The sequence below is a fragment of the Thamnophis sirtalis genome, unplaced genomic scaffold, assembly GCF_051295495.1.
Source record: "Thamnophis sirtalis isolate CommonGarterSnake01/CBP01778 unplaced genomic scaffold, rThaSir2_p1.2 scaffold_15, whole genome shotgun sequence".
Classification (NCBI taxonomy): Eukaryota; Metazoa; Chordata; class Lepidosauria; order Squamata; family Natricidae; genus Thamnophis; species Thamnophis sirtalis.
This window is the reverse complement of record NW_028261395.1, coordinates 29,434,487-29,462,160: the sequence shown is the minus strand read 5'-3', so window position 1 is coordinate 29,462,160 and position 27,674 is coordinate 29,434,487. Positions and strand designations below refer to the sequence as shown.

General features: G+C 43.7%; 1 protein-coding gene across 9 annotated transcripts in view; it reads right to left on the bottom strand.

The window, feature by feature from the left end:
* PAX2 (paired box 2) overlaps window positions 1-27,362 on the bottom strand; it is a 154,663-nt gene extending 127,301 nt beyond the window's left edge. For 2 of the 9 annotated variants that reach the window (XM_087702537.1, XM_087702535.1), the window contains exons 1-4: window positions 26,894-27,330; window positions 23,909-24,077; window positions 23,615-23,767; window positions 23,014-23,211 (exon numbers count right to left, since the gene is read on the bottom strand). In XM_087702537.1, the coding sequence (XP_087558663.1) occupies window positions 23,014-23,211; window positions 23,615-23,767; window positions 23,909-24,077; window positions 26,894-26,936 (563 nt within the window). In that variant the 5' untranslated portion in view covers window positions 26,937-27,330. Of the gene's footprint in view, window positions 1-23,013; window positions 23,212-23,614; window positions 23,768-23,908; window positions 24,078-26,893 lie in introns of all 9 variants that reach the window. The other 7 variants (XM_087702543.1, XM_087702538.1, XM_087702536.1 and 4 more) reach the window with 7 other exon arrangements.
* Window positions 27,363-27,674: the final 312 nt, after the last annotated feature.

The window sequence follows — 27,674 nt, the reverse complement described above, 5'->3', positions numbered from 1 at the left end:
CTCAAAGTCTACCAAGCAGTAGTGCTAACTCCCCTGATGTATGCCAGTGAGACTTGGACTGTAAACAGGAGGCACGCTAGGCAATTGAACCACTTCCACAGGACCTGCCTCTGCAGACTTCTGAGGATCCAGTGGCAGGACAAGGTGCCAGACACAGAAGTCCTCTCCAGAGCAGGCCTGCCATCAGCTCACATCCTGCTGATGAAAGCCCAGACATGCTGGGCAGCCATGTTACAAGAATGCCTGACCATCGTGTTCCCCAAACAGCTCCTCTATGGTGAGCTGTCTCAAGGAAAGCGATTGCATGGGGGACAAAGGAAGCAATACAAAGACACATTGAAAGCCTCCTTCTAGTCCGTGGGTATCGACACTGGGAAACCCTGGTACAAGACTGATCAACATGGTGCACGTTGATCCACCAAGGCTGCCAGACATTTGAGGACAGAAGAACAACCATAGTACAAGAGATGCGAGCAATCTGCAAAGCCAGAGCTGCAAATGCTGCAACAGTGATGCCCACACATGCCTGTCCAACATGTGGCAGAACATTTCGTGCCCGTATAGGCCTTACCAGCCACCTGCAGACACATCATAGACAGCCCACCACCTATTAGATGTCAAGGTCCTCTTCGAACACAATGGGCGAACATCATCTATCTATCTATCATCTATCTATCTATCTATCTATCTATCTATCTATCTATCTATCTATCTATCTATCTATCTATCTACCTACCTACCTACTTACCTACCTACCTACCTACCTACCTACCTACCTACCTACCTACCTACCTATTTGCCAGCCATCTCATAGTTCAAGGAAAATCTGAATTGTCTTTTTATAAGAAATCCTCACCTGTTACTTTCTTTTCCTCTGGAATGTCTCCCAATTCAGCACAATTTACTCTGCCAGGTTGGGAAACTGCACAAGGATTCAGAGCATATGGGGTAAAGTGATACTTTCATTCCTGATGGGATATAAATGTCCTTTTGCTAACAGGATTTGAAAGTGAGAAAGGACCATAATTGGCAGGGATCCTATGCTATTTTCATGTAGGATACTCATGTCACATGAAACCTGTGATGAACATTAAGAGTATAGTCAGGGCTGCCGCTTTAATAAGATGTTTCTTTTACTTTCTAGAAAAAGACATTACTTTAAATTAAAGCAATTTCCAATTTGATTCAAAATCCAATTATCTGATTCAGGTATCCAGATAATTTGTGAAATCCAAAGAAGGGGCCTGCTTCCATCCTGATACTTCCTTGAAGACCTACTTTTTTTAGTCTATTCTTCAAAAATCCAGCATTTCTTACTGTATATTTTTTGTCTTATAATGCAAATCTTGCCTCAAAAGTTCATGCATCCCAACTTTGATACATCTGACGTGTTAGTAATTAAATTATGGGATATAATAATATCAATATATCAATAACAATATTTTTATGTACATTGAATTATACATATTCATTCATTCCACATATTCAATGTTGATTTATGTTGCTGAGTACAGGCAAAATTCTACCCTGTTTCCCTGAAAATAAGAGCTCCCCAGATAATAAACCCAATCAGGCTCTTGTGCACATGCACTAAAATAAGCCCTTCCTGAAAATATTGCAACACAGCAGCAGCCATAAGGTGATCACGCTCACCACTTCCTGCATCTCAAAAATAATAAGACCTCCCCCAAAATAAGGCCAAGTGCTTATTTCGGGGTCAAAAGAAAATAAGACCCTGTCTTATTTTCAGGAAAACACGGTAATAGATTTGAAAAGAAACTGCTAAAAATAGACTACCTTTGAACTATATTTCTCTTACTTTATCTCTGGTCCTTAATGCCTTTTGTGTAGTCTGCTATGATCAGAGATATACAGCAGTGGTGAAATTAAAAAAAAATTCACTACCGGGTGAATAGCTTGGTGAGCATGGCAGGGGAAGGATATTGCAAAATCTTCATTCCCACCCCACTCTGGGGCCAGTCAAAGGTGGTATTTGCCGGTTCTCTGAACTACTCAAAATTTCCGCTACCGGTTCTCCAGAACCTGTGAGAAGCTGCTGGATTTCACCCCTGATATACAGATATGTTCATTAATAAAATCAATTAAGTGGAATTAATCAACTCTTCTTGTCATTCATGGCTCCTCATTTTCCTGTTTCAGAAAAGTTACTTATACAGTTGCATTCAATGCATTATTGACCTTAAAAGTGTTTAAATTGGTGTCTTCGAAAGCTCCTTTCTTCCACAGCTCCTAACAGCAGATATCTGTACATAACACTAGAGTTTACTTGCCATTCAAATTCTAGTAACTCTGATTTATAGTTCTAGCATTATAGATTTTCTAGTTTTATACCCTTCCACTGCTAGCTTGTAATAGGGTTTTATTCTCTTCATTGTTTTACTATTTTCTTGATTTTTAAAAATGTTTTAGTAACTTGTAATTTACCCCGTAAAGGGTGGATCCAAAATGCAATAAATAAATATATCTCAGAGAGAGAGGGAGAGGCAGGGAGGGAGGAAGGGAGAGAGATCACAACCTGAATCACTTTTCATGACTTGTGATATGATTTCATCCGAGAAATGAAATCCAGTTAATGATTCCTTCTCTTGTCATATTTTCAGAGTAAGGGGAGGCGGTCTGATGCAGTAATAGATTGATGCTGTGTGGTCAACACTCTGTATCAGAGGTGGGATTCACTTGCTGTTACTACCGGTTCTCCCAGCACCGGAAATGTGTATGTGCGTGCATCTGGGCATGCATGCAGCATCACAAACCAGGCAATTTGCTTGCACATGCCATCCGCACATGCGTGTGCCATCAAAACCACAGCAATATGTCATGGGATTACACCCGGGGGGTTGGGCGTAAGTGGGGCTACCCGCAGGTCGCAACTACCAGTTCACCGGAACCGGTCCGAAGTGGCTGAATACCACCTCTGCTCTGTAGGGGTGGGTAGGTGAGCAGGTGAATGAATGGACATTTCCTTACATGGATACAAAAGAAGAAATAGGTATTCATTCAAAGAAATGAAAATTGTGGCAACTAACTTGAAGTATGTCTTGAGAGTAAAATCTGCTAAATTCTGGAAAGTCTTCCTGGAACAGTTAGTGGCATCCTCTTCACCAGGGACTTTCAGATTGGGGTGGATAGCCACTTATCCAGGACGATTTAGCACAGTGATGGCTAACTTTTTGTTGTTGTTGGGTGCCAAAAATGTGAGCATGTGCAATAGCACACGCGTGTGCCGGCACCCCCACTTGAGCATGTGTGCATACACACACACCACTCTCCCCCCACACACACACATGCCACACTGCTCGCCTCCAAGCTGAGCTTGGTATTTCCTCCAGGGGATTGGGGAGACCGTTTTCGCCCTCCCCAGGTTCCAGGAAAGCCTGCGAAAATTGGGCCCAATAAGCCTACGGGAAGTTCCAAACAGAAGTTCTTCCTTTGCTGTTGAAAAACAAGGCATATGACATATCTGCATAGTTTAAGGTAATGTTACAGTCTTAGCCTTTTTAATATACTGTATAGGAATAATTTTATGCATACTTTATTCTTTTAACTTGTTACAACTGTGCATTTGTCAATAGGAAAATAAACAAGTTAGCAAATGCAGTTGTACATCAGAGAACATAAGCGACTCTGGTATATTATCCTCCTCTGGCATCTTTTGCCTGAACTTGAAACTGCAACGGCTGCCCTGAGGAGACCTCTGAGGGCTTTCTTCCCTTTGAGAATTTCCAGGAACTGAATGTGCTTTTATCTTTAATTTTCAGGAGGAAAAAAAAAGCATTATTTCATTTGTGTAGGCTAACTTGCTATGGTAGTGCTTCAGTGATGGATTTCCATTTTTTTTTACTATCGGTTTGCTCGTGCGCATGATGCTTCTGTGCATGAGCAGAAGCATACAGACGGGTGGGCGGAGCCTCCTGCTGCTACTACCGGTTCACCCAATCTGGGCCGAACTGGCAGAAACCCACCTCTGTAGCGGTTCCTAATTGTGTCATAAAAAGCTCCCCCTTCTTCCACCCCATTTTGGAAAATGAATACAACAGGCTAAACAGGAGAAAGTGTTGTCTCTCCTTTTTATATATATAGAAATATAAGGACAAAAATAAAATAAAATCAATAAAAAGTTTTGAAAGATATAGATGAAATAATGCAAAATGTGGGAGGAGAAACGGTCTGGATTATATGCTAGAGTGACGGCATACCTTACAGTTAGTAGGCTCCTGAGATAGTAGTGCAATCGCACTAGTGGTGGCATTCAGACGGTTCAGACAGGTTCGGGCGAACCAGTAGTGGCGACCGGGGCGGGTGGGCGGGAGCAGTCCCACCCACCCGCGCGCAATCCCAATCCTATATTGCTGTGGTTTTGACATCGCACACATATGTGGATGGCGTGCACAAGTGAATTGCCTGGTTTGTGACGCCGCATGCATGCACGGATACACACACACTCACATTTCCGGTGCTGGATGAACCGGTAGTAACAGTAAGTGAATCCCACCTCTGATACAACCCACCTGCCCACCTGCCCCCCTGCCTCGGCTCTATGCTGTTGTATTTAGCCATGCTTTCTAAGCTGTGTGCATGCATGTAAGTCACATGCACAAGCAAAATGCATGCGCAGAAGGTGCACATGCTCACGAAGCAAGTGTACACACACACACACATGCTCACAATTTTGGTGTGCGGCAAACTGGTGGTAAAATTAAAACTCACCCACCTCTGAATCCCACCCTTGAGATAGTAGTGCAACCACGCTCAGCAAGTGGGGCTAATTCCCCTACTTGCTGAGAGAGACTGTATTTTCCACTGATAAAATGATCCACAAAAAGAACAACTGCAACAGCTGAAGAGCATCTGTACAATTATTGAAGAAGTACGTAGTCTGGGGGTGGGGGGGAAATGCCCCGAGGCTCAGCTTAAAAAAAAAAATCACTAAACTGTCTCTCAAACAAATTGTATTCAATTCAAGGAGGAGAGGGGCTCTGGGTACAATTCTCCAAGGCAAATTTAACTCTGTGCTCGCATGAATCTAAGGACACCAGGCAATAGCTGTTGTTTGGGCCTACATTCCAATTTAGAAGACACAGAGCCAACCACGCAAAGAGGGAGCCGGACTGAAGCCTATCTCTTCATCTGGCAGGTGTCTTTGAAACGATGGCATTTCACGTATTTTCTTAACATCCGCTCAAACAGGACAGCAAACAACTTGAGAAGGGATGGCTTCCCTGATGAAATGCAGCCTTTTTAAAGGGGCAAGCGAGCGCTGTACCCCTCTTCGCCTTTCCCCACTAAGTCCTCGGTGCCTATGTGCAAATGCAGGCACCGTTCTTCGGCGCACAGAGCCTGCGGTCCGTCCTCCATTATAGCTTATAGCAGTGACTCCCTTCCATGGCCCACCAGCATCCAACACTCTTGTTGTCCTTTTCACAGCAACAAGGGCTCTTGTTACAAAGTTATTGATTGGTTTTCCTGCAGACAGATGGGCTTGTCAACGTCCGCTCTCTCTCTCCCCCCCCCTCCTGTGGAATCTGCCAGTGTATGGGCTGATTGTGCCTCTCCGGGGGATAGGGTTGCACTGGGAGACCACCCTCTACGCAGCATCCTTCACACAGGCCACCGACTGTAATAAATAGAGCCGGACTGAGTGATAATAAAAGCAATTGAGAGGGTTACCTGTGCAGGCCCAAGATTTATATCTTCTCGTATTTGAAGTGATTGTTTTATTGAGTTCTCCATTTGGTTGGGATGCTGTATATTTATTTATTTAGTTATGGATTTTTTTTTTTTTTGGTGGCGCTGCCCTAGCCTTTTTTTTCATTCCTCTGATGGGATTGTGAAAAAGAAGCGCTATCCTTTGGAAATGAGCCCTTTAAGGAGGGCTGTTTATATATACTGAACATCCTTTCCCCCCCCCCACCTCCCTTAGCTACAGTGACTCTAGCTGTGATCCTGGCAGAAATAGTGTGATCATTAAAGAAACATAAACTGTGTGCTCGGGAGCGGGAGATGCCTACAGCAGGAAGGAGAAATATCCTGTTTACTTGGAGTGCGGGGGGGGGGGCAGGTTGAACAAAGCAAAGCAAAGCAAAGAGTGCGTGTTTGAGTGCTTGGAGAGAAATACTCATCCTTGACCAGAAATACTGCAATTAATGAAAAAATATTATTCAGTAAAGGGCTAAATGGCCAGGAAACCTTTCTCGTCATTTTTTTCCTCTGACACCCATGTATAAAGAGAGGTACTATGAAACACCGATATTCTATGTGCTACAAAGACATGGCTAGAAAACAACCAGGGATCTTCCATACTTGCTTAGCAACCTTTACGTCAGTGATTACGGCAACACTGTTTAGGTAACGCAACCTCTGTGTCAGCCCACAGACCACACTTGTGGATACAACTTGTGGACATCTAGAATCAAAACTGGTGGTATATCAAGGCTTCAATGCGAAGAACAGGGCATTAACTATGAATATTGCAAATTTTTCCTTACATGGACAATATCCATGAAACATGACTTTTCCAAGAATATTATTTTTCTAATCTGTAGCCGTTCAGGAATCATTTCCTAAATTTGTGCTTCTTGTTTAAACTGCAATGCTTTTATGACTAAGGCTGAAACAACCCGAATTCGGACAGAAAAATGGACATCGCACATGGATTCGGAGCGATGGATTTAGGAGGGCACTTATTTTGCAAATCTGGTCTGTCTGCATTTCCTGGTAAAGTACAAGGGAAAATCCTATGGGCAGAAAAAATCCACTTAGAGTTAGGGTTAGGATTAGGGTTAGGGTTAGGGTTAGGGTTAGGGTTAGGGTTAGGGTTAGGGTTAGGTCTCCATGAATTTGGACAGAAAAATGGACATCACCAATGATTTCAGAAAGCATGGGTATGTTTAGGACGGCTCTTACTTTTCAAATCTGGCCCATTTCATATTCCTAGGGAAATACATGGAAAAATCCTATTGACAGAAAAATCCACTTGTCAGGGTTAGGGTTAGACCTCCATGAGTGTATAAGCAATTAACTTTACTATTGTACCATAAATATACAGATGTGGGTGAGATTCCATTTCATCACTGTTAATGGCAGAGAACATAGACCCGTGGTGGTAAATGTATGGCACGACTGGCACACGGAGCCCTCTCTGTGGGCACACAATCTGTCGCCCAGCTCAACTCCACTGCGCATGCCTGCGTGCCTCCCGCTGGCCAGCTGATTTTCAGGTCTCTGCCACGCATGTGGGAGATGTGCACACATGTGTGGGATTGGGGGTCACACGTGGGGGTTGGGGGTCACACGTGCATATGCAGGTGGTCCCCACAGAGCTTGTTTTTTGTTTTGCTAGGCCCAAAACGGGACACAGGAGGTCATGTGCATGCGTGGGGGGTGCATTGCGGCTGTGGGTCTGTGCATGCGCACTGTCACATGCATGCACCTGATTTTAACACGTGAGGACATAAAGGTTAGCCTTCACTGACATAGACACTGTTCAATCTTATCACAGACTACTTATATAGCCGTGAGCTGTTAAAGTGTTAACCTCCTATCTTTGGAACAGCACAAAACAAGGCTGGCGTAGCATTCACAACCCCACTGCCAATTCCTATCCTGTTTCTATTGTGTCCATTCTGAATCAGATGATGTGGCCTGATTTGCAACCCTGCACTTGTGAGAGACAAGGTTTGTTGGTTTTCTTCTCTGACATCGCTTACCCTCCCTTTCCACTTTGCAGGGACAACATTCACCAATCAGGGGCATTGCAGCAGGAATGGGGAAGGTTACACTTGGGGATTCTGCATGGACTGATTGGTCTCCCCTTCCTCACACAACCCACTTGGCCACTTCCCAAGTTAAAATGAAATCGTGGGTACTAAAGAAACCAGTGGAAAAACACCAGGGCTGAAATAATTACACGAAGGAAAGAGACAGAATCTGGCATGGCTGTGCAACTAGCTATGGGAGGAGAACTGGCTTCATTAACAATTGCAGAGAAAGTGACAATAAATACCATATCGCCTTAAGATACAGAAGAACCTTGACATACTTGAACATTGGGCGCTATCTAACAAAATGAAATTGAATGGTGAAAAAAGTAAGGTTCTGCATTTAGGCAAGAAAAACAAAATGCACAGGTACAGTATAGGTGGCACCTCGCTCAATGGTAGTAACTGTGAGAGGGATTTTGGAGTCATGCTGGACAATCACTTAAATATGAGCCAGCAGTGTGCAGCAGCTGCCAAAAAAGCCAACACAGTTCTAGGCTGCATCAACAGAGGCATAGAATCAAGATCATGTGAAGTGTTAATACCACTTTATAATGCCTTGGTAAGGCCACACTTGGAATACTGCATCCAGTTTTGGTCGCCACGATGTAAAAAAGATGTTGAGACTCTAGAAAGAGTGCAGAGAAGAACAACAAAGATGATTAGGGCAGTGATGGGATTCAAATAATTTAACAATTGGTTCTCTGCCCTAATGATTTCTTCCAACAAACTGCTCAGAAAGTTAACAACCGGTTCTCCCGAAGTGGCATAAACTAGCTGAATCCCACCACGGATTAGGGGAACTGGGTATGTCTAGTTTAATGAAAAGAAGGACTAGGGGAGACATAATAGCAATGTTCCAATATCTCAGGGGTTGCCACAAAGAAGAGGGAGTCAAGCTATTCTCCAAAGCACCAGAAGCCAGAAGCCAGAATAAGAAGTAATGGGTGGAAACTAATCAAAGAGAGGAGCAACATAGAACTAAGGAGAAATAAATAATATAATGTAATATGACAGCTTTTTCTGACAATTAGAACAATTAATCAGTGGAACAATGTGCCTCCAGAAGTTGTAAATGCTCCAACACTGGAAGAATTTAAGAAGAGATTGGATAACCGTTTGTATAAAGTGGTGTAGGGTTTCCTGCCTAAGCAGGGGGTTGGACTAGAAGACCTCCAAGATCCCTTCCAACTCTGTTATTCTGTATTCTATATACCAATACACCATATATTCTTCCTCGGATGAAACGTGAAGCCCTGTTCTGCTCTGCTCTCAGTTGTTGACATTGGAAAGGAGATGGATTCAAACTAGAAAGTTCTGGAAGCGGCAGGTTGGAAAGCAACTCCAGAAACAAAGATGTAATGGAGAAGATAAAGGCTGGAAGAGTCTGGCATACAGCACACTCTGTATAGAGCACACCAGAATGTATACATCCTGAGGTTGCCATTGAATGTTGTCAGGAGAGAGAAAATGTTTGTGCTGACATAACTAATGAAAACTTACGGCTGATTTACTCATGGACTAGGGATGAGAGAAGAGAAAGTTTAGCACTTGGTTGCCCCATGGTTACTTCCCTTCTTTAAAAAAGTTGTTTTTATTTTTCTCTTTCCAATTCATTCACAAATATACACTCTTATAATTACTATTAACATTTATCTATTCATCATTAACCTTTATTGTTATTTTCTTACAAATATATAGAATACAGTTTGGGTTACTTTCTTGCCACCCCATGCCTCCATCTTATTTCGCAACAACCTTGCTCCTTCTATCTTCTCAATCTCCCTTCCCTGCCTTCTTCTTTACTCCTCTCCTTCCTCCTTTCTTCTTCCCCTCTCTTTCCCGCCTCCTGCTCTCTTCTTCCCTGGCACGACAAAACCGCGCTCGACTAAGCCGCGCCCGATTAAACCGCGTTGTTGACGTCATCAACAGGGCGACAACAGCGAGCGCGGAGAAAGAAGGGCGCTTTAAATAGCGCTTTGAAAGCAAGCCGATTCAACTTAAGGTAAGAGTTAGGTTTAGGGTTAGCTTTAGGGTTAGCTTTAGGGTTAGCTTTAGGGTTAGGTTAAGGGTTAGGGTTAGGTTTAGTGTTAGGTTAAGGGTTAGGATTAGGTTTAGGGTTAGGTTAAGGGTTAGGTTTAGGGTTAGGTTTAGGGTTAGGTTAAGGGTTAGGTTTAGGTTTAGGTTTAGGATTAGGTTTAGGGGGGGTTAGGTTTAGGGGTTAATTTTAGGTTTAGCGTTTACAGCGTGCTTCTGTCTCCGCGCTGTTGTCGCGCTGTTGATGACATCAGCTACGCGGTTTCGTCAAGCGCGGTTTAGTCGAATGCGGTTTTGTGGTGGAACCCTCTTCTTCTCCTTCTTACTCTCTCTCTTACTCTTAATTCCCCTCCCTTACTTCCTCTGCTTTACCCTTTCTTCCTTTCCCTCCTCATCCTTCCTCCTTTCCGTTGTTGCCCTCGCCTATTTTCTTTCTCTGATGGATTCCCGGGTGAGACAAGGGAAAGATTAGAGTTTGGTTGCTCCATGGATATTTCCAAGTAGGTACCTGGCCCCAAAATATGACCCTCTGCACTAAAACATCTTTTTGCCTTTGAATCCTAAGTGCTCCCTGCACAACCCTACTAATTATGGTTTACATGAAAAAACCACTTGTTCTTGTTACTCTCTACCTCCTGCCAAGTGAATGACCTTGGGTCACTGTATTAGGAGATAGAGCAATTATATTCTCCCTGTTCTCTTTCTTCAATACTGCCTATGAGGTTTAAACCTTCTTGATGTCCCTTCCACTTTCTTGAAACTAAAAACACTAAAGCGTCTTCTCCTTCTTCTCATTATTGGGAAGGAGTCCTAAGCCCCTGATCATTTAGTTCTTGTGAACATCTTTTCTACTATTATTGGTATTTTTTACAAATGTATTATAGTGACACTAAAGATAGCATAATTCTGTTTTTATTTCCGTTTCTTCCTAACTTGAAATGGATTTAGAGAAAAAAAAAGGGGGGTCAAGAGCTAAGCAATTGATTTTAAATTAATGAAGACTAGAGGAAAAAAATCCTCAGGAGAGTATCGCAGCCAATTGTTCAATGTATGCAACACTTTATTAGGGCAAACCGGCTTTGCTTTCGGCTGATGGACGTGGGAATATATCAGGAAGTTGCTATGAATACTTTGCAAAAAGAAGGGAATTTATGGACAAATGAAAAAGTGCTGAAATGAAGAGTGCTTCCGAAGAACAGAGCATCATGCTTAGTAACCAGGAAATTCTGGGAAAAGGGAGAAAGGAGGAAGAGATGAAAGCACATGAATCTTCCGCAAGTCCCGTCAACTGCATATTTGCAATACTAGAAGAAGCATAAGAAATCTCAAGATGCAGGTAGATACCAAACTACTGCTAGTTCGTTGTGTTTGCTCTTGTCCTCTGCTATTGACCACTTCAGGGGTGGGTTGCTGCAGGCACTACTGCTGATTTACTCATGGGCTCACTGCACACGCACATGCGCTTGATGCACACTGCATGCCCATGCACAGTGCAATTAAAATTGTTCTGTGCATGCACAGAATTGAAAAACAAGATGGTGGCGCCTATGGCACCACCCGGAGAACCAATTTGGGGGCATGGCAGGTCTGGGTCACTACCAGTTCCAGCGACCCAGGCCGTCAAACCACTACTGGTTCAGCTGAACCAGTCCGAACCAGTAGGAACCCACCACTTCATAGTGGTACATTTCCACCGAGATGTGTAACTGGTCTTTTCTACAATTAATTCAAAGCTATGGTGGTTAAAATAGCTACATAACAGCAGATTTTTAACTCTGGATTGTTGCGGTATAAGAAATATGAAAAATAAATGAATGAACTTAAAAAGAACTAACATTATTCCTCCGCAAACCCTTTTTTAAACATAAACACAGATCCAACAGGTCACCAGAATGAAAAATCATGAAACTATGTCTCACTTGCTTTGGCCAGTCATGCAGGGAAATTTGCTGGAGAAAGTAATTAGGTTTGGAAGAAGAATTTGTGGTTTTTACCAGGCCAGTGGTAACCAAGCCATCAAAGAACACCATTGTTGAACACCATCAAAGCTGACACCAGTCAGAGCATAGAAAAACTCAAAAAAGTAGTGCAAGATTTAAAAAAAAGCCAAAAAAGGCAACACAATCCTAAATTTCATTAACAGAGTGATATAATCAAGATCTAGTGTGGTACTAATACCACTCTATAAAGTCTAAGTAAGACCACACCTAGAATAAGACATCCAGTTTTGGTCACCAGACTATAAAAAAGATGTTGAGACTCTAGAAAAATTGCAGAGAAGAGCAACTGAGATGATTAGGGGACTGGAGACTAGAACGTATGAAGAACGGTTACAGGAACCTGGCGTGGCTAGTCAAGTGAAGAGAAGGACCAGGGGAGACATGATAGCAGTCTTCCAATATTTGAGGGGCTGCCACAGAGCGGAGGGAGGATCAAGCTATTTTCCAAGCCACCCAAAGGCCAGACAAGGAATAATGGATGGAAACTGAACGAGGAGAGATTCAACCTAGAAATAAGGAGGAACTTTCTGACAGTGAGAACAATCAATCCATGGAACAGCTTGCCTGGAGGGGCTTCATTACTAGAAGCTTTCAAGAAGAGATTGGACTGCCATTTGTCAGAAATGGTATAGGGTCTCCTGCTTGAGCAGGGGGGTTGGACTAGATGACCTATAAGGTCCCAATTCTGTTAATCTGTTATCAGAAGACGTGGAGAGACCTGGTCCATAGAATGACCAAGAATCAAACTTGACTGAATAGATATCATCAGAAGGGATTTGAAAGTGATTGTAGTTTTTTGGATCCTGTATGCATTTCTGTTGTAAGGTATTGTTGTCACCCAAAACAATAACCTGAGTGGAATTCTTTAGGAAATATCTGCATACCTTTAGCTTAGAAAGTGCTCTTGTGGATTTGGAACTCTTCACTTCTTGGAATGAAGGAGGAATGCCAAAATATTTTCAGAACAAGCCCCCTGCTGGGTGAAACCAAGTAAAGCACTTTATGTGGAATAGCTAATTAAGTGACACCTTCTTAATTGAGGTCCTGCTTAAAACAGTTGTGCCTGTAGGTAGAAAGTTTTTCCAAAACTTCACAGACTTTGCAACTAAAGATGTTTAAAACTTAGACCTGTGCTGGTTAGGCAAATGATGACATAGAGATTTTTAAAAAGTTATTCCGTTGTTAACACCCCCCACCCCCCCACCCCCCAACATATCTGGCACTGTTTTCCCTTGTTCTGTTCTTGGGAGTTTATTTTAATTGTTGAGATGGTTATTTTTTATTGTTCTTGTGTTTAATTTTCAGATTTTCACTAGATCCTTTATTCCCAAAGTCGTGTCCATTGTTTGGATTGCAGTCTTAGCCTGACTTTCAAGTTAAGGTAAAGGTTCCCCTTGCACAAATATGTTAGTTGTTCCTGACTCTAGGGGGCAGTGCTCATCTCCGTTTCAAAGCTAAAGAGCTAGTGCTGTCCGAAGACATCTCCATGGTCTTGTGGCCAGCATGACGAGATGCCGAAGGAGCACAGAACACTGTTACTTTCCCACCAAAGGTGGTTCCTATTTTTCTACTAGCATTTTATATGCCTTTGAACTGCTAGATTGGCAGAAGCTGGGACAAGTAATTGGAGTTCACTCTGTTACGTGGCGCTAGGGATTCGAACAGCTGAACTGCTGACCTTTCTGACTGACAAGCAGCCACTGAGCCACCTTCTTTCAGGTTACAGGCATGGAATACAGTATTGGATGTGCCTGGAGTTATGTGGCAGAAGCGGCTAATGTTCTATTTGTTTTCTTTCATATTCTAGTAGCATTTCCATCCTGGCCTCAATCGCTTCGGGAAGGAATATTTGGAGAGAAAATCGCACCGAAGAATTCTTTCAAAAGCTTCCAGATATTCATAGTTATAGGTGATATTTTTCTTCTGAGACCGTTTGTACTTATTTTTCTCAGTGTTTTCAACTTTCAGTCCTGATTCTAAGAGTATTGTAGAGGCTTTGCCAATAATGTGTAATTGGCAAGAACAGACCAAAAGAAATGCCTCGTGAATTAGGAGCTCTGCTTGCAAATTACTTTGACCTGTACTGAGTGGTCAGGACAAGCATCACCAAACTTCAAGCCTGAGGTTTTTTTTTTAAACTGTCAGTAGTTTTATGTAAATAAAAAGAAAGATGTTAATTTATTGACTAAAAATTTCATTCCACCTGATGATTGTATTCGTTTTTAAGACAAAATATATTTTCTACAGATAAAACCAGAGAAAAGAACTTCCAAAAAGTAAAACAGAAAAACACAAAATCAATGGATACCACACAAAAAAAAACTCCTGTAAAAAACAACCTAGTGGTAGACTTCCTTCTCTATTGAGATATAGCCCCCAATGAAAAAGAGGGCTGTAAAAATATCTACAGTCCTCTCACATCCTAGACATAAAGTGTTTCAACTTCTACCCTCAAAACAATGCTATAGGACACCGCACACCAGAACAGCTAGACACACAAGGACAGTTTTTCCCTGAATGCCATCACTTTGCTAAACAACTAACTCCCACAACACTATCAAACTATTTAGTAAGACTGTATTTTTATTATTATTCTCATCCTTCCTATTACCTATCTCCTTCCACTTATGACTATGCTTGTATCTCTGTGATTTACATTGTTTTGTTTGTTTCCTAGTATGATTTGATTGCTTATTTAGTAACCTATGCCTATCACTAAGTGTTGTAGCTTATGATTCTTGATGAATGTATTTTATTTTTCTTTATGTACTCTAAGAGTATATGCACCAAAGACAAATTTGTTTGTGTCCAATTACACTTAGCCAATAAAGAATTCTATTCTATTCTATTCTATTCTATTCTATTCTATTCTATTCTATTCTATTCTATTCTGTAAACTCAGCATCAGGCTTCTGCTTAGCATTTAGCAGTGCTGTCTTTGTGCTGCCTTCCCCTCGTACAGCTGAAAAGGTAGTGTTTAAAATATCAGCTTTTAAAGTTTCCATGGAATTTTACAAGTATGCTTTTGAATTATGTCTCATTCATTAAATGTTTTCAGTCGGAATGCATATGTATCTGCATGGAGGCATTATTTAAAAGAAAAAGAAAGTGTACAATGTATATTTTAATACATTCGTAAATAAAACCAAGGACAATAAGGTAAAAGTTCCCCTTGCACAAATATGCTAGTTGTTCCCGACTCTAGGGGGCAGTGCTCATCTCCGTTTCAAAGCTAAAGATCTAGGGCTGCCCGAAGACATCTCCATGGTCTTGTGGCCAGCATGACAAAATACTGAAAGAGCTTGGAACGCTATTACCTTCTCACCAAAGGTGGTCCCTATTTTTCTACTTGCATTTTTTACATGCTTTTGAACTGCTAGGTTAGCAGAAGCTGGGACAAGTAACGGGAACTCACTCCATTACACGGCGCTAGGGATTCGAACTGCCGACCTTTCTGATCGACAAACTCAGCATCTTAGTCACTGAGCCACTGCGTTCCTTATATAAATAGAATATACCAAGTGCCAAAGGAAGCCTCTATGAGAAAATTCCCAGAAAATTTAGGCTTTTTTTGCACATTAGATTCAGCCTATGTAAACTGGAAGCTTTCATAGGTGAACTAGGGAATATAAAAAAAAAAAAATTCTCTTGGGTTTTCAAATATTTGTGACTAGCTCTCATTCTACGTACCACTCTCTGTTGCCCTCAAAAGCTGCCAATTAAGAGGTAGCACTCCTCAAGCTATTTCAACCAACTGCACGTGACAAAAAAAGCTCTAACAGTTGGCTGTCTAGATTCTCCTTAAGTATCTTAGATGAATGTGAAACTACATCTCATGAGGCATTATGGTTGTTTACCTAATGTTAAGCTGAAACCACTTCTTTGCCATAAAGAACACTAGGCAGCCATTTCCTGTATGACAACTTTTAGGGTTTATTTATTTTGTTGTTTTTCAATAATGCATCATAAACATTTTTCCCCATGCCATAGCATCAATGGTGGTATTCAGCTGGTTCAAACGAACCGGTAGTGGCGACCTGTGGGTGTGCAAGCCGCACGCACAAGCAAAGTGCATGCGCAGAATGCGCGCTCACATTTTTGGTGCACGGCAAACCAATGGTAAAAATATATGAAGCTCACCTCTGCATAGCATGCTGGCTGGTCAGTTTTGAAAGTGCTCAAGTTAGTTAATATCCCGCCTAAGCTATATTGCTGAATTGGACATATATGACAGGCCTAATGCCAGATTCACATGACAGTAGTTGCCAAAATTGTGAAAACCTTTTGGGAAAAGTCTATTTTTGATGTTTGATGGCTAATAACACCACTTACTTTTTGGAGTAGTATAGTGCCTCAAAAATACTGTACACCTTTCCCAAAAGGTTTCCACAAATTTGGCCACTACTGTATAGTGCTGTTCATGAAATCTAGGGTTTCATTAGCATGTTACTGCGATTGTTATTTTCCACATTTGAACCAGCTTGGAATTTCTCCTTTGATTTTTCTGCTTTGGATGCCTTGATCCTTTCATAAGCATCTATTCCAAGGGTTTAATGGTAAAGGATGCAGTGAAAGCATCCTTTTGTTTAATAGCTAATTTGAAGAAGAGGTTTGTAAATTATGAAAGCTACTTCACTAATTATAATTTAGCTGATTCTACAAAATGAATTATTCTATTGCTCTTTGGATTCTTCATTAATAAAGGCTACATAATCAAGACATTTATGAGTAAAACTGCAATTTATGATTATTTAACGAGAAGTCCTATTGAATTCAGAGGCATTTACTTCTGAGGCAAGAGAGATAGGAACTCCTGCAGAAGCCTCTTAGTCAGTTGCTAGTAAAATGAAAATCATTCTCTAAAGTCACTAATAATTTGTAGTAATAGACTTCTATAAGTAAATTTGCAGCTATGTTATTTTATAATCTATCACACCAAATCAATGGCTTTATCTACCCATGTATTTAGCCTTACATACATCTGTGTCAGAATCTAAAGAGTTTTCGGCCAGCCCTGGGGTGCTACATAGACAGACAATAAACAGTGATTTTGACATAATAGGGTTTAACACAAAAGTGTGGTACACGAACAGGATGATAGAAAATGCTAATATTGACAATAATGTGCTTCAGTGTATCTTTACTTATTGGTTAACAATTAAATAGTAAATAATGCCATAATCAGTCTGTTACTTTTAGAAATAGTCATATTATTTTTTTCATGCAGTCAGATGATTGTAGAATGGGCAACATTTTGGTGTCTGGAAGTGGTTACACTGAATGTTTTCTTTAGATGGGAGAGGACTAAAATGGCAAAACAATTTTGTGAAGTGGAAGCAAGTTCACTGGCAGGAATGGATGTTTTCTTTGGGAAGAGCTCGGCCCAGGCTAAGAGGGTTTTGTTGCTCTTTTTATCTTTGCTAAGTCTATCCCATTTATTAGCCACTACATTTCTTGTTTTCTTTCTCAAATTTCCAAGAAATGGTTTCATAATGATTCTCAGTAACTACACAGCTGAAATACTTCACCTTCAGCAAATATGATTGAAAAGAGCTCATGGAGCTAAGAAAAGAGAGGAAGGAGGGGGAGGGAAAGGGAAAGGAAGTAAATGGATAAGAAAAGGAAGAGAAGGAAAGGAAAGAAAGCAAATCAATAAGGAAGGGAAGGGAAGGAAAGGGAAAGGAAGGGAAGGGAAAGGAAAGGAAAGGAAGTAAATGGATAAGGAAGGGAAGGGAAAAGAAGGGAAGGGAAAGGAAAGGAAGTAAATGGATAAGGAAGGGAAGGGAAGGGAAAGGAGGGGAAAGGAAGTAAATGGATAAGGAAGGGAAGGGAAGGGAACAGAAGAGAAGGGAAGGGAAAGGGAAATCTTGCATTGATTGCCCTCCTCTAATTTAAGACAATAGAAATATCATTTCAGGGCGGGGGGGAGACATTTCTTTCTCGCATCAGACCAAAAATATTCCATATTACTTTCCTATGGATTACATACAATTGCCACATGGGTTTCATACTAGGTCAGAAATGTTCTAAAGAAGATGATAAGAAAAGGAGTATTTTGGCTTGTTTTTAAGCAAATTTGTATCTCCCCTCTCTAGGGAAGTTTGTCACCAGATTTTGGTGAGCATGAAATAGCTGTATTGGATTCTATGAAGGAACAAATGTTGAATGATGCAGACACACATAGAAATAAACAGATTACAAAGTAGATACATGAATATTATTATGCCTACTCCTGTGCTGTTAACAGCAATATAATCTGCAAAAAAGAGATAAGGCTCCCATTTTCTACTACAAATTAAACAACCATTAAAAGCCAAATTACAGGATATAGTTCAGAAGTGAGTAACTGTACTTGAATCAGTGGTAGTCATGTAAAATTTTCTACAGGAAAAATAGCAACCAAATGCCTCCACCTCTGCGGTCCAGAGAGATCCTATTCAGCCCAAATACTTTCATTCTTAAAGTGGAAAACTGCATAAAGACTTTTTCTCCTTTCTCACAGTTCACAAGAATGCACACAGACGGAATTAAAGCACAATTTTTAAAAAAACTTTCATGCTCCAGAAAATCAGCCACCTGCGATGCTACCTGCACTATTCTTGCTTAAGGTAACTTTATACTTTCGAAAATTGCCAAACAAACCAGTGTTTTAGAAGCTCCAAAGAAGACAGATGGAGATAGTTCTTAAAAATCATATAAATAGCTGCAGTGAAACAAGATGAAAGATATCCAAGCACGAGAAATGCATTCGCTCCCCCAAAAAATTATAAAGATATTGAAAATCTACACGTAATTTCCATAAATTAGTGTCCCCCGCTGTTTGAAGCACAGAAATGACATTCTTGCTATTTCTAATCTCTAGGGATGGAATTCTTTTGAGGATATGTTTGTGTCGTATTACCTGTGTAACAATAAAACCTGCCTACTTTTGCTATACTGTAATTTACCACCTAGTTTGACAAACAATTAAGGTATGAGGAATTTTATCCTATTAATCACTGGTAGCTGCCCTTTTCAAAAAACTAGTTCTTCCTCCAAGTATCCTGACGCATCATTTGATAATACACACACACTCAACTACATTTTTGTATCATCAGAAAATTCCCCCGTTTCTCTTAAGATAAAATACTACAGCACAAAAAGGTCTGGAATACTCTTAATTTCTTTCTAGAAGGACACTTCCATGTTTTCCAAGGGTTTGCTATGTGATATTCCTATGACAGTTTCTCCAGTTAGACTAATTTGATCAGAGCAGAGACATTTTCTGTACATATCTCATTAGTGGCTTTATTTAACTCTTTTATTGATTACCCACTGCTTCAAAAAAAAAAAATAAGGAACAAAGTTGACAAAGAAAACTGTCAGGTATGCAGCGGAGGGAATAAAGTGGCCAGGGATACTTGGGGCGCTGATGGTCAAAGAATTTATATTGTATCTAGACAAATAGTAATTGGGACAAAAGGAAGCATCTTAGCCAATTTTGCATTTTTCTCCCCTTTGAAAAAAGGAAGGAGGGAAGGGGAAATAAAAGTACTAAATGAGCAAAACCAAATAATAGCTGTTTTAATGGTGTGGGGCCATGTTGGAAACTTCTCCTTTAACCTACCCTATTGCAATGTGGCCATATTGGTGACAACTTGAAGTAGTAGTTGTAGTAGTAGTATTGAAAATTCAGTATTTAATGTTTAATTTAAATTTCTCTGCCATTTCAACCTATTTGAACCTAGCCATCTCTTAGTGAAGGAGTCCACATTAAAACATACCAGATTCTGGGCTTTAAAACATCTAGCAAATAGCAAACTACCACTTCTCTGGAACCTCAGTTCTATTCACACAACTTTTAAATCCAGAAAGTATACGAAAACAAGATTATGGGAAAATTTGAGGCAAGCATTAAGAGTCGTAATTCAAAATGTCATATTGTTTATGAGATTCAAGGCGCCGAATGTAAAACTTAGTACTGACATATCACTTACAATTATTCTTTATATAAATCTATTTTATGATTTGAGAATTAGGAAGAGAAAATTAAGAAATATCCAGACATAAATTTTCGGGCAAGATGGAAAAAATAATTTTTAATGTTTTTCTATAATAATTCCTTTGTTTATACATCTATATGGTATATGCAGGGTACAAAATAATTATTGGCCCTAATCCTAATATTTATCAAGAGAGAAATCTAATTACTTCTTTTTAATTTTGAACAATATAATTTCAGGAGTTCTGTTTTCTGTTGTGACAAATTGAGCAATTTCTTTTATTGATTTCAGAGATCAAGGAAATACACACACCACAACATATGTATGTGTACATGTATTCGCCAAATCAGCTTTGTAAGTATCAAGACTATATAAAAGACTACCTTCTTCCTAGTTTCATTTCAGAAGCTCCCCATATTGATTCTAGTATCCCTAAGAAATACTGGCTTAGACTGAATGACAAAACGCTGCCCAATGTGGCACATTTACCTCATTTCAGGGATAGATTAGGTAATGGGTAGAAAAGTCAAGGCTTCACAGAGACCAATTGAATCCTGAATTCTTGATGGCTGCCTTGGGCTTATAAGGAACAATTTGTGGTATTTACTTTTTTATGTTTCCGCATGCCTGGTGTTTGGCTGCTGCAGTTTATCTGGAAAATTCTTGCTATTCCAGCGAACTGCCATCTAGTCAACATTTAAAAGGCCAAGCTAGCATCTTTCTAGAGATAAACATGCGAATGACCAAGCCATGAAACACTACAGTGCAGATCCACGCGAGACTCCCTGAGGCAGATAAATATTTATCCTTCGATAAAAATGATCTCCGTTATTAGCAGAGGATTCTTCCCATTGCACCGAATGTGTGGTCTTTACTACACTAGTGTATGATGCTCGGGAGGGTCTCTTAGAGAAGAACTCCTGGAGAGGGGATAAATTATTTGCTCACCACCACCACCCCTTGCTCCACCTGTCTGCAACCCAGGACACTTTTAACCACCTGAGCAGATGCCTGAGGTAGCTCGTCACCTTTTCTGCAAACATCGGAGAAGTGGACATCTTTTTTTTCACCAGAAAGCCTAGTTCTGAGCCCCCCCCCAAAAAAAACATACCCTACAGCTCTCTCTTTCTGGTCCAGCTCTCTCTACAGCTGCTTCTCAAGAGGCTCCGATTGTTACTCCTATTATCTCCATCCCTGAGACAGGTGGAGCTTCCCTTTCTTGAAGGAAGGTGCATAATCAGTCAGCCAGTCTGACTGAACTTAACTCTGTTCATAACCTAATGGCCATTTTAATATTGATAGCACACACTGGGATAATTTGGTGGGATAACATAGCCATATATTACGAAGAGCCATCACATCGAGGAGGCATCTGTTTGCCCAAGGGAGGCTCCCTGGTTAATTTCACCTGTTATTTTGAGATGATTTGGGATTATTCTTCTAATGGCTACTTTTACTTCAACTGCAATAACACAAGGGCTATCAATAGATACAAACTAAGTGTAATCCGTTCTAATCTTGATTGCAGGAAAAACAATTTCAGCCATAGAGGAGTAAATGGGTGGAACAACCTACCCGATCCTGTTGTTAGTTCCTCTAAGCCCCATACCTTTTACCTTCAGCTGTCTACCGTGGACCTTATGTGTTTCTTAAGAGGTCCCTAACTAAGGGGGCATGCATAAGCACACCAGCGTTCCTACCGTCCCTGTCCTCCTGTCCCCATTTATATGTACTGTTTTATGTGTTTATGGCTATGTTTTCCTTATTTTTATCCATTTATTTGTGCCATTTTTTCATGTGTTTTCATACTTGTTTCCTTGTACTTGTTGACAAATAAATAAATACATAAATAAATAAAGATCCCACATCATTTTTTCCCTAAACTATAAAAAGCCACCCAGGTTGCCAAGTTTACAAAACATCTATTATTTGTAAGAACAAAGAACCATCTTTTTTTACATAAAGACACCACTGTTTCTATGCTTTTGATGCACATTGCTTCCTTCTTTAAAAAGTGCTGAATTTACTATTATATAACTATTGAACTAAACAGCTGTTGAAATGGAACTGTGGGCTGTTGTGTTCTGCCTAACTCAAAATATCTTTATAGGGCTACTTTTTTTTTTGACATGGAGATTTATAATATGGCATACTTGCAGCAGCTGCTCGTTGCTGAAGATACCCAAATCTCAGCTTATGCATTCGGAAAAAGAGATCCATGTAGATTGTTAGAGGTTTGTTCCTAGAGGATCATGAAACTTCAAAAAAGCTTCAGAAAACATTTGATGCCCGCGGAAAAAGTACTCCGTGTAAAGCTCAAACAAATATGCAGGCTGCATTTGTTCATTTGTAATTAGTGACAGCTCAGCATTTGTGAGAATGGGTTATGGATAGGTGACATCTCCCACTTTTCAAGCATCGTTAATTATGTGTCTGTCCAAAGAACCATTCGGTGCATCTCTCCCCCCCTCCCCAATCTACCCACCCCCGTCTGTTTCTCTTCCAGACCAGTGCACAGAATAGACCGGAGCACTACTCTGCTTTTTTCCATGGGGCGTTTTTGTACATCTGCCTGGCACAGGTGGCACAATTCCTTTCTCAGCATCACCTTGTAAAGCACATGGAAATCTAAATTACGGCCATTGCCTGGATTCAGTCCCAGGAATGTGTTTCAGCCCCAGCTGAAGGTGGGGAAGCTTGGGACTTTGCAGGCCTGGCCAAATCCTGTAGAGGAGCAGACTCCACCCCCCCCCACCCCAAGGCTTTGGTCAATAGGGATTTCCCACCGGAGATCCTAGACAGGCAAAAGCTTCCGAAGGCGAGAGTGAATGGGCTCAGAGGTTCATTCAAAGCAAGCAATCAACCAGCGACTGTTCTGTCCTCTTGCAGACCTCCACCAAGAGTCACAGCAAGGCGTGCCTTGCAGGCAGCCACCCCCAATTCTTTGTCCTCCTTGCCCCCCCCCCCCCCGCAAGCCCCACAGACGCTCTGCCCAGAGGAGGAAATAGCCCAGGAGAAATCGCCAGGAGGAATTCATTCACTCTACCGCCTTGGCCCGTCCGGGCATCCCTGCGGGGCGGGCTTTCGTCCCAGGGCTCCCGCTGCCCGTGTTTCGCTTTCTCGGGTGGGCAGAACTTCACTCCAAAGGCCCCGCTCCCGAGAAAGGAGCGCAGGGGAGCCGTCCTGCGGGGAGGGCCACAAAACGCGGCGACTTACCGGTTGATGGAGGAGACGCTGGGGACGGTGTCGTTGTCGCAGATGCCCTCGGCCAGGAGCCGGTCTCGGATCTCCCAGGCGAACATGGTGGGGTTCTGCCTTTTGTACTCGGCGATTTTATCCACGACTTTCGGGGTCGCCACCTTCGGCTTGGAGCCGCCGATCACGCCCGGTTTGATGCTGCCTGTCTCGTAATACCTGCGGTGGTTGGAAGGGAGGGCAAAGCCCGGCTCAGCGGCGCTGCTCCCGTCGCAGCCTCTCGGTCCCCGCCGCAGCCCCGCCAGCACCTCGCCACCCGCCTGCCCGGGCCACGATTCGAAGGCCGGGCTTCCCCCACCCGCCTTCGCTCCGGGCCACTCTCGCCTTGCCCGGGCCGGCCAGTCCCTTCGTAGGGGCCCAAGAGGCTGAGAAGGCCGGCAAGGGACCGAGGTCAGAGAAGGCCGCCTGGACTCTTTCTTCTCTCCGGCCTCGGGCTGAACTCTGCCCCCCGGCCGTCGGTCTCTTTGGCGGCCCCGGCTGGCCGGCTCCCCACTCCCATCCTAGCTGAGCTCTCTGAAGGCGGCGGCGGCGGCGGCGGCGCGCGGGCCGGGTTCCTGCTGACCTGCGGCTGGAGAGAAAGCAGGGCCCGGCCTGGCTTAGCTGGGAGGCGGGGAGGGGATGCTTGCCGGCTGGTCTCACCGCAAGCGGGGCGGCGCTCGGTTTGTCCCCGGGCTCGTCGGGCTTTTCCCCCTCTCTGCGAACCCACCGCAGGTCCCTGTGTCGAGACAGGCCAGACAAAAGAAAGCGGCAGGAAGGAGCGGGGTGGGGGCTCGCCGGGCCCGGGCAGGGCGAGGGACCCCGAGGGGCAGCCGAGCAGCAGACCTCCCCTCCCGCCGCCGCCGCCGCCCGCTCATACCTGCCCAGGATCTTGCTGACACAGCCGTGGCTGACCCGTAGCTGCCGGGAGATGTCGCAAGGCCGCACGCCCTGGTGAGCCAGCTCCACGATCCTCTGCCGCACCACGTCCGGTAGGGGCCTGCCGTTTACAAACACCCCCCCGAGCTGGTTGACACCCCCGTGCCCTGCTGGGGAGAGAGAACGGAAAGACAGAAAAGCAGGCGAGCGGGGCGGGGAAGGGGAAGAAAAAAAAGAACGAGAGAAAGGCATTAGTCGGGGCAGTTCGGGCGAGCTGGAAGCCGGATTTGGGGGGGGGGGTCACTCTGCCAGCACTTTTGGGCCCAAGAGGGGGGCAAAGTCTCGGCCTTCCTATCCCCCCCCCCAGTGCTTAGCAAGCCGGGCGAGAGACTGAAGCTCCCAAGCTGGTCGCGCCACTCGTGGGAATCGACCCCCTTAAAAACGAAATCCAGAGACTCATCATTTCCCCGTTAATGACAATGTTCCTTTTATTTCCTAAATGCTTTTCCGCCAGCTGCTGCTGCTACTACAACGACGGTTGCTCTTGCTCTTCCTACCGCTCCTTATTCCTTTCTCGTTTTCCGGGGGGCGGGGGGAGAATAATAATTTCTCCAGATTTAAAACCCAACAGCCGTCGAAATGTTTTCATTTCGTTGGATTTTTAAGTCGTTTTTTCAAACGTTCTAAAACAAGACAACCCTCGACCTTTTTTTGGTTTTTTAGCCTAAAAATCTACAAGGATGGAGGTGGAAAGAAGCCAGAATTTCAGGAAGGCGATTTTTTTTAAAGAAAAAAACCCCGACTTTACTTCTTTGCCCAGCCCTGAGAAGCGAAGTCGCTTCTGTGCCCCGTTTCTTCGCTTTTGATTATTCAACCCAGTTAACCTCGCGACCTCCATTTCGGCTTTCCGGAGGAAATCTACAGCGCTTGCTGTTGCTGCTGCTGCGGCTCTGGAAGGGAAAGGGGTCCCCAAGGCGGTTTCGATCTCCAGAGATCTGAATGGCTACGAGGGAGGGCCAAGCAGGTGGATCCGAGAGAAACACACCACCACCACCACCCAACCTTCCCCGTAGACAACACACCTGAGCTTCCTTCCCACCCGACGGGAGCAGCTGAACCGAAATCGGAGGCTGGGTTGAAAAATGACCTGTTTGCATTTTTGCCCGGTCTCTCCCTCTCTCCTCCCCTCCCCCCCCCCTTGTGATACTGACTTATGGTCTCTGAACTCAGTGAAAACTCTTCTTGCCCTCTATCGATCCCAATCCTTTGGCAAATTAAGTTTTTCTCCCCATCTCCTTTCTATAGCGGTGGCCTTTCAAGAATGCTGAACCGTCATCCTTGCGTCCGGTTAGTAGCTATTTATCAGCATGTACTGGAACACGAATGTGCTTCGCCCCTCATCAACTGCCACGGTTGTGTGCTCCGTGTCAGGGAAAGGGGAAGCCGGTGGGAGTTTCGGATTGCCTTCCTTGCCTCCTTCTCTCCCCCCCCCCCCCAACCATCCCGCACTCGCCTCTCCAAGTATCTGCTCATTCCCTTCATTTATCTGATTCACCTTTTGCAGATGTTGCCTCTAAAGTTACAAGCAGGCCAAGCAATTTCTCCCGGACCTCAATTCTGAATAATTCAAAACACCTTTGATAACTCACATTACAGAGTATTAAAAAGGCAACAGATGCAAAAAAGATCACGGGGATTAATAATTCAGCGTATTGCACCTGCTACTTCCTAACCCGGAGCGTTGCACCTTGCAGGTCATTTGGGGGGGGGGGGTTTCAACCGTATTTATTTTTTTCCTGGCTTTTCTTTGTATTGAATGCAAGATACACTTCATAAGAAAGCAAATTTCCTCCATTAGGGGGGAAAACACGAAATATTGTAGAAGGCGCTAAAGATAAATGATTCACTTTGTTTTAGTGGCTCCAACCTGAAAATCGGTCTGCAAACCTGATCTCGTTTCCAACTGAATTAAAGCCAGAACTAGTCAGTTTTGTTCCTTAAGCGGTGAACAAGACATGAAGGAAGATGAGTCATTGTATATAATCTTTAAAAAAAAAAGCCGTGGAAAATTTCAGAAAAATAAAGCTTCCCAACATTTTTAAAAAATGCGTTTTGTCTGTCCTCCCAGTTTTTACAACCTCAAAATATTTTAAAATATTAACAGATCCATTTTCGTTTCTTTATAAGCCTGTTGTTAGCTAAGGCAAAACTAAAAGCCAAGGAGGTAGAAAGTTAATTTTACTACTTAAGCTTTGTTTCAATCGCCTGTTCTATTTTTACTTCAAAGTTCTAAACTCGAAATTGATTTTATTTGGTTTTGGGTATTTTTTAAAAAATACAGTAACGCGTGGGGGGAGGGGAACCAGCCTGACGGAGATATTGGATTTTCCACCCGTTTTTTGCCTCGCGTCTTTATTTCTTACGAATCAACATAATTCCTTCCTTCTATCAGTTTTAAATTGCAGGACAAGGTTGGGGGGGGGGGAGAGGGAATTGGAATCAAACACAAAAATCGGTCACGCACCCACATTTCCATAAAACGCGGCATAATTAATATTTTCGACCTTGAAATGTGTGCTTTTTTTTTTTACCCTCCCCAAAGAAATAAACGCATATAAATAAACCGCCGTTTGTTCCTCCGCCGGGGCCGCCTTCGGAGTAGTGAAGGGAAAGGTCGAAAAGGCAGCAAGATTGCCCCTTCGACTCCCCGCACGCCGGAGCCTGACCGTGGGCATTCCGGTGAGGCCTCTTCGGGACCCAGACTTCCTAGGGGAATATGTGGAAGGAGCCGCGCCGGTTTGAGGACCGGGACTTCCCGAGCCCTCAACTGCCTTTCTGGCAGATCCAAAAGCGGCGAGCGGCCAGCGGCTTCCACGGGCCCCAGCGGAAAGACGGTGGGAAACCAAAAGCCCGAACTTTCTAGCGGACTGCGGGATTCAGGAAGCAGCCGCCGGGCGGGGGAAGGGAGGCTGCGGCCGGTACTCACGGTGCATCGCGGAGAAGGGGTCTGCTTTGCAGTGCATATCCATGGGGAGGCACAGGAAAGGGAAGAAGTCGGCTGAAGCCGCCGTTTCGCCTCGGAGGTTCGACTTCAGGACTTGGGGGAGAATCAGAAGGACAAGCCGTGGAAGCCCGGCCGGCGGGCCGCGGGGAGCCTCCTTGCCCTAAGCCCGCTGCTGGCCGAGCGAGCTGGCGAGCCGAGGGGGAAGTTATGCCCTCTGCAGCGTTCACACGATCCCTGCCTGGCTGGCTAAGGGGGGCCCGAAGCAAGGCATGGCGGGGTCCCCGTAAGGTGTCGGCGACTCTCCTTCCCGGGCCGGGCTCAGCTGAGCTGAAGTTGGCGCGCTGCGGCCAGTCCGGGCACGCTGGCGCTCCCTCCCCAGGCAGCCTTCTTCGCCTCTGTAGCTCCAGGTTCCTTGGCGACGGTGGTGGAGGGCTCCTTCTGCTCCGGCCAGACTTTTGCCTCCTCCTCCTCCTCCTCCTCTTCCTCCTCCCCCTCTTTGCCTTCCTGGCGGATTTGCGCCAAGGTGGGGATGTGCTTGCCACGAGCTGCGCCTCGAGAATGGAGCTGCCGCCGCCAGTGCCCGTCTCTCTAAAAGCGGCAAAGCCCCCTCCAGATCGCACCCGGCACCCCCCCTCGTCCACATACACACACACATACATACACACACACACCTCCACCCCTCCCTCTCTCCCTCCCACCCCCGCGCGCCGGCCCGGGAGATGGATGACTTGTCAGACAAAGGCAGTAGATTCCAACACTCGCG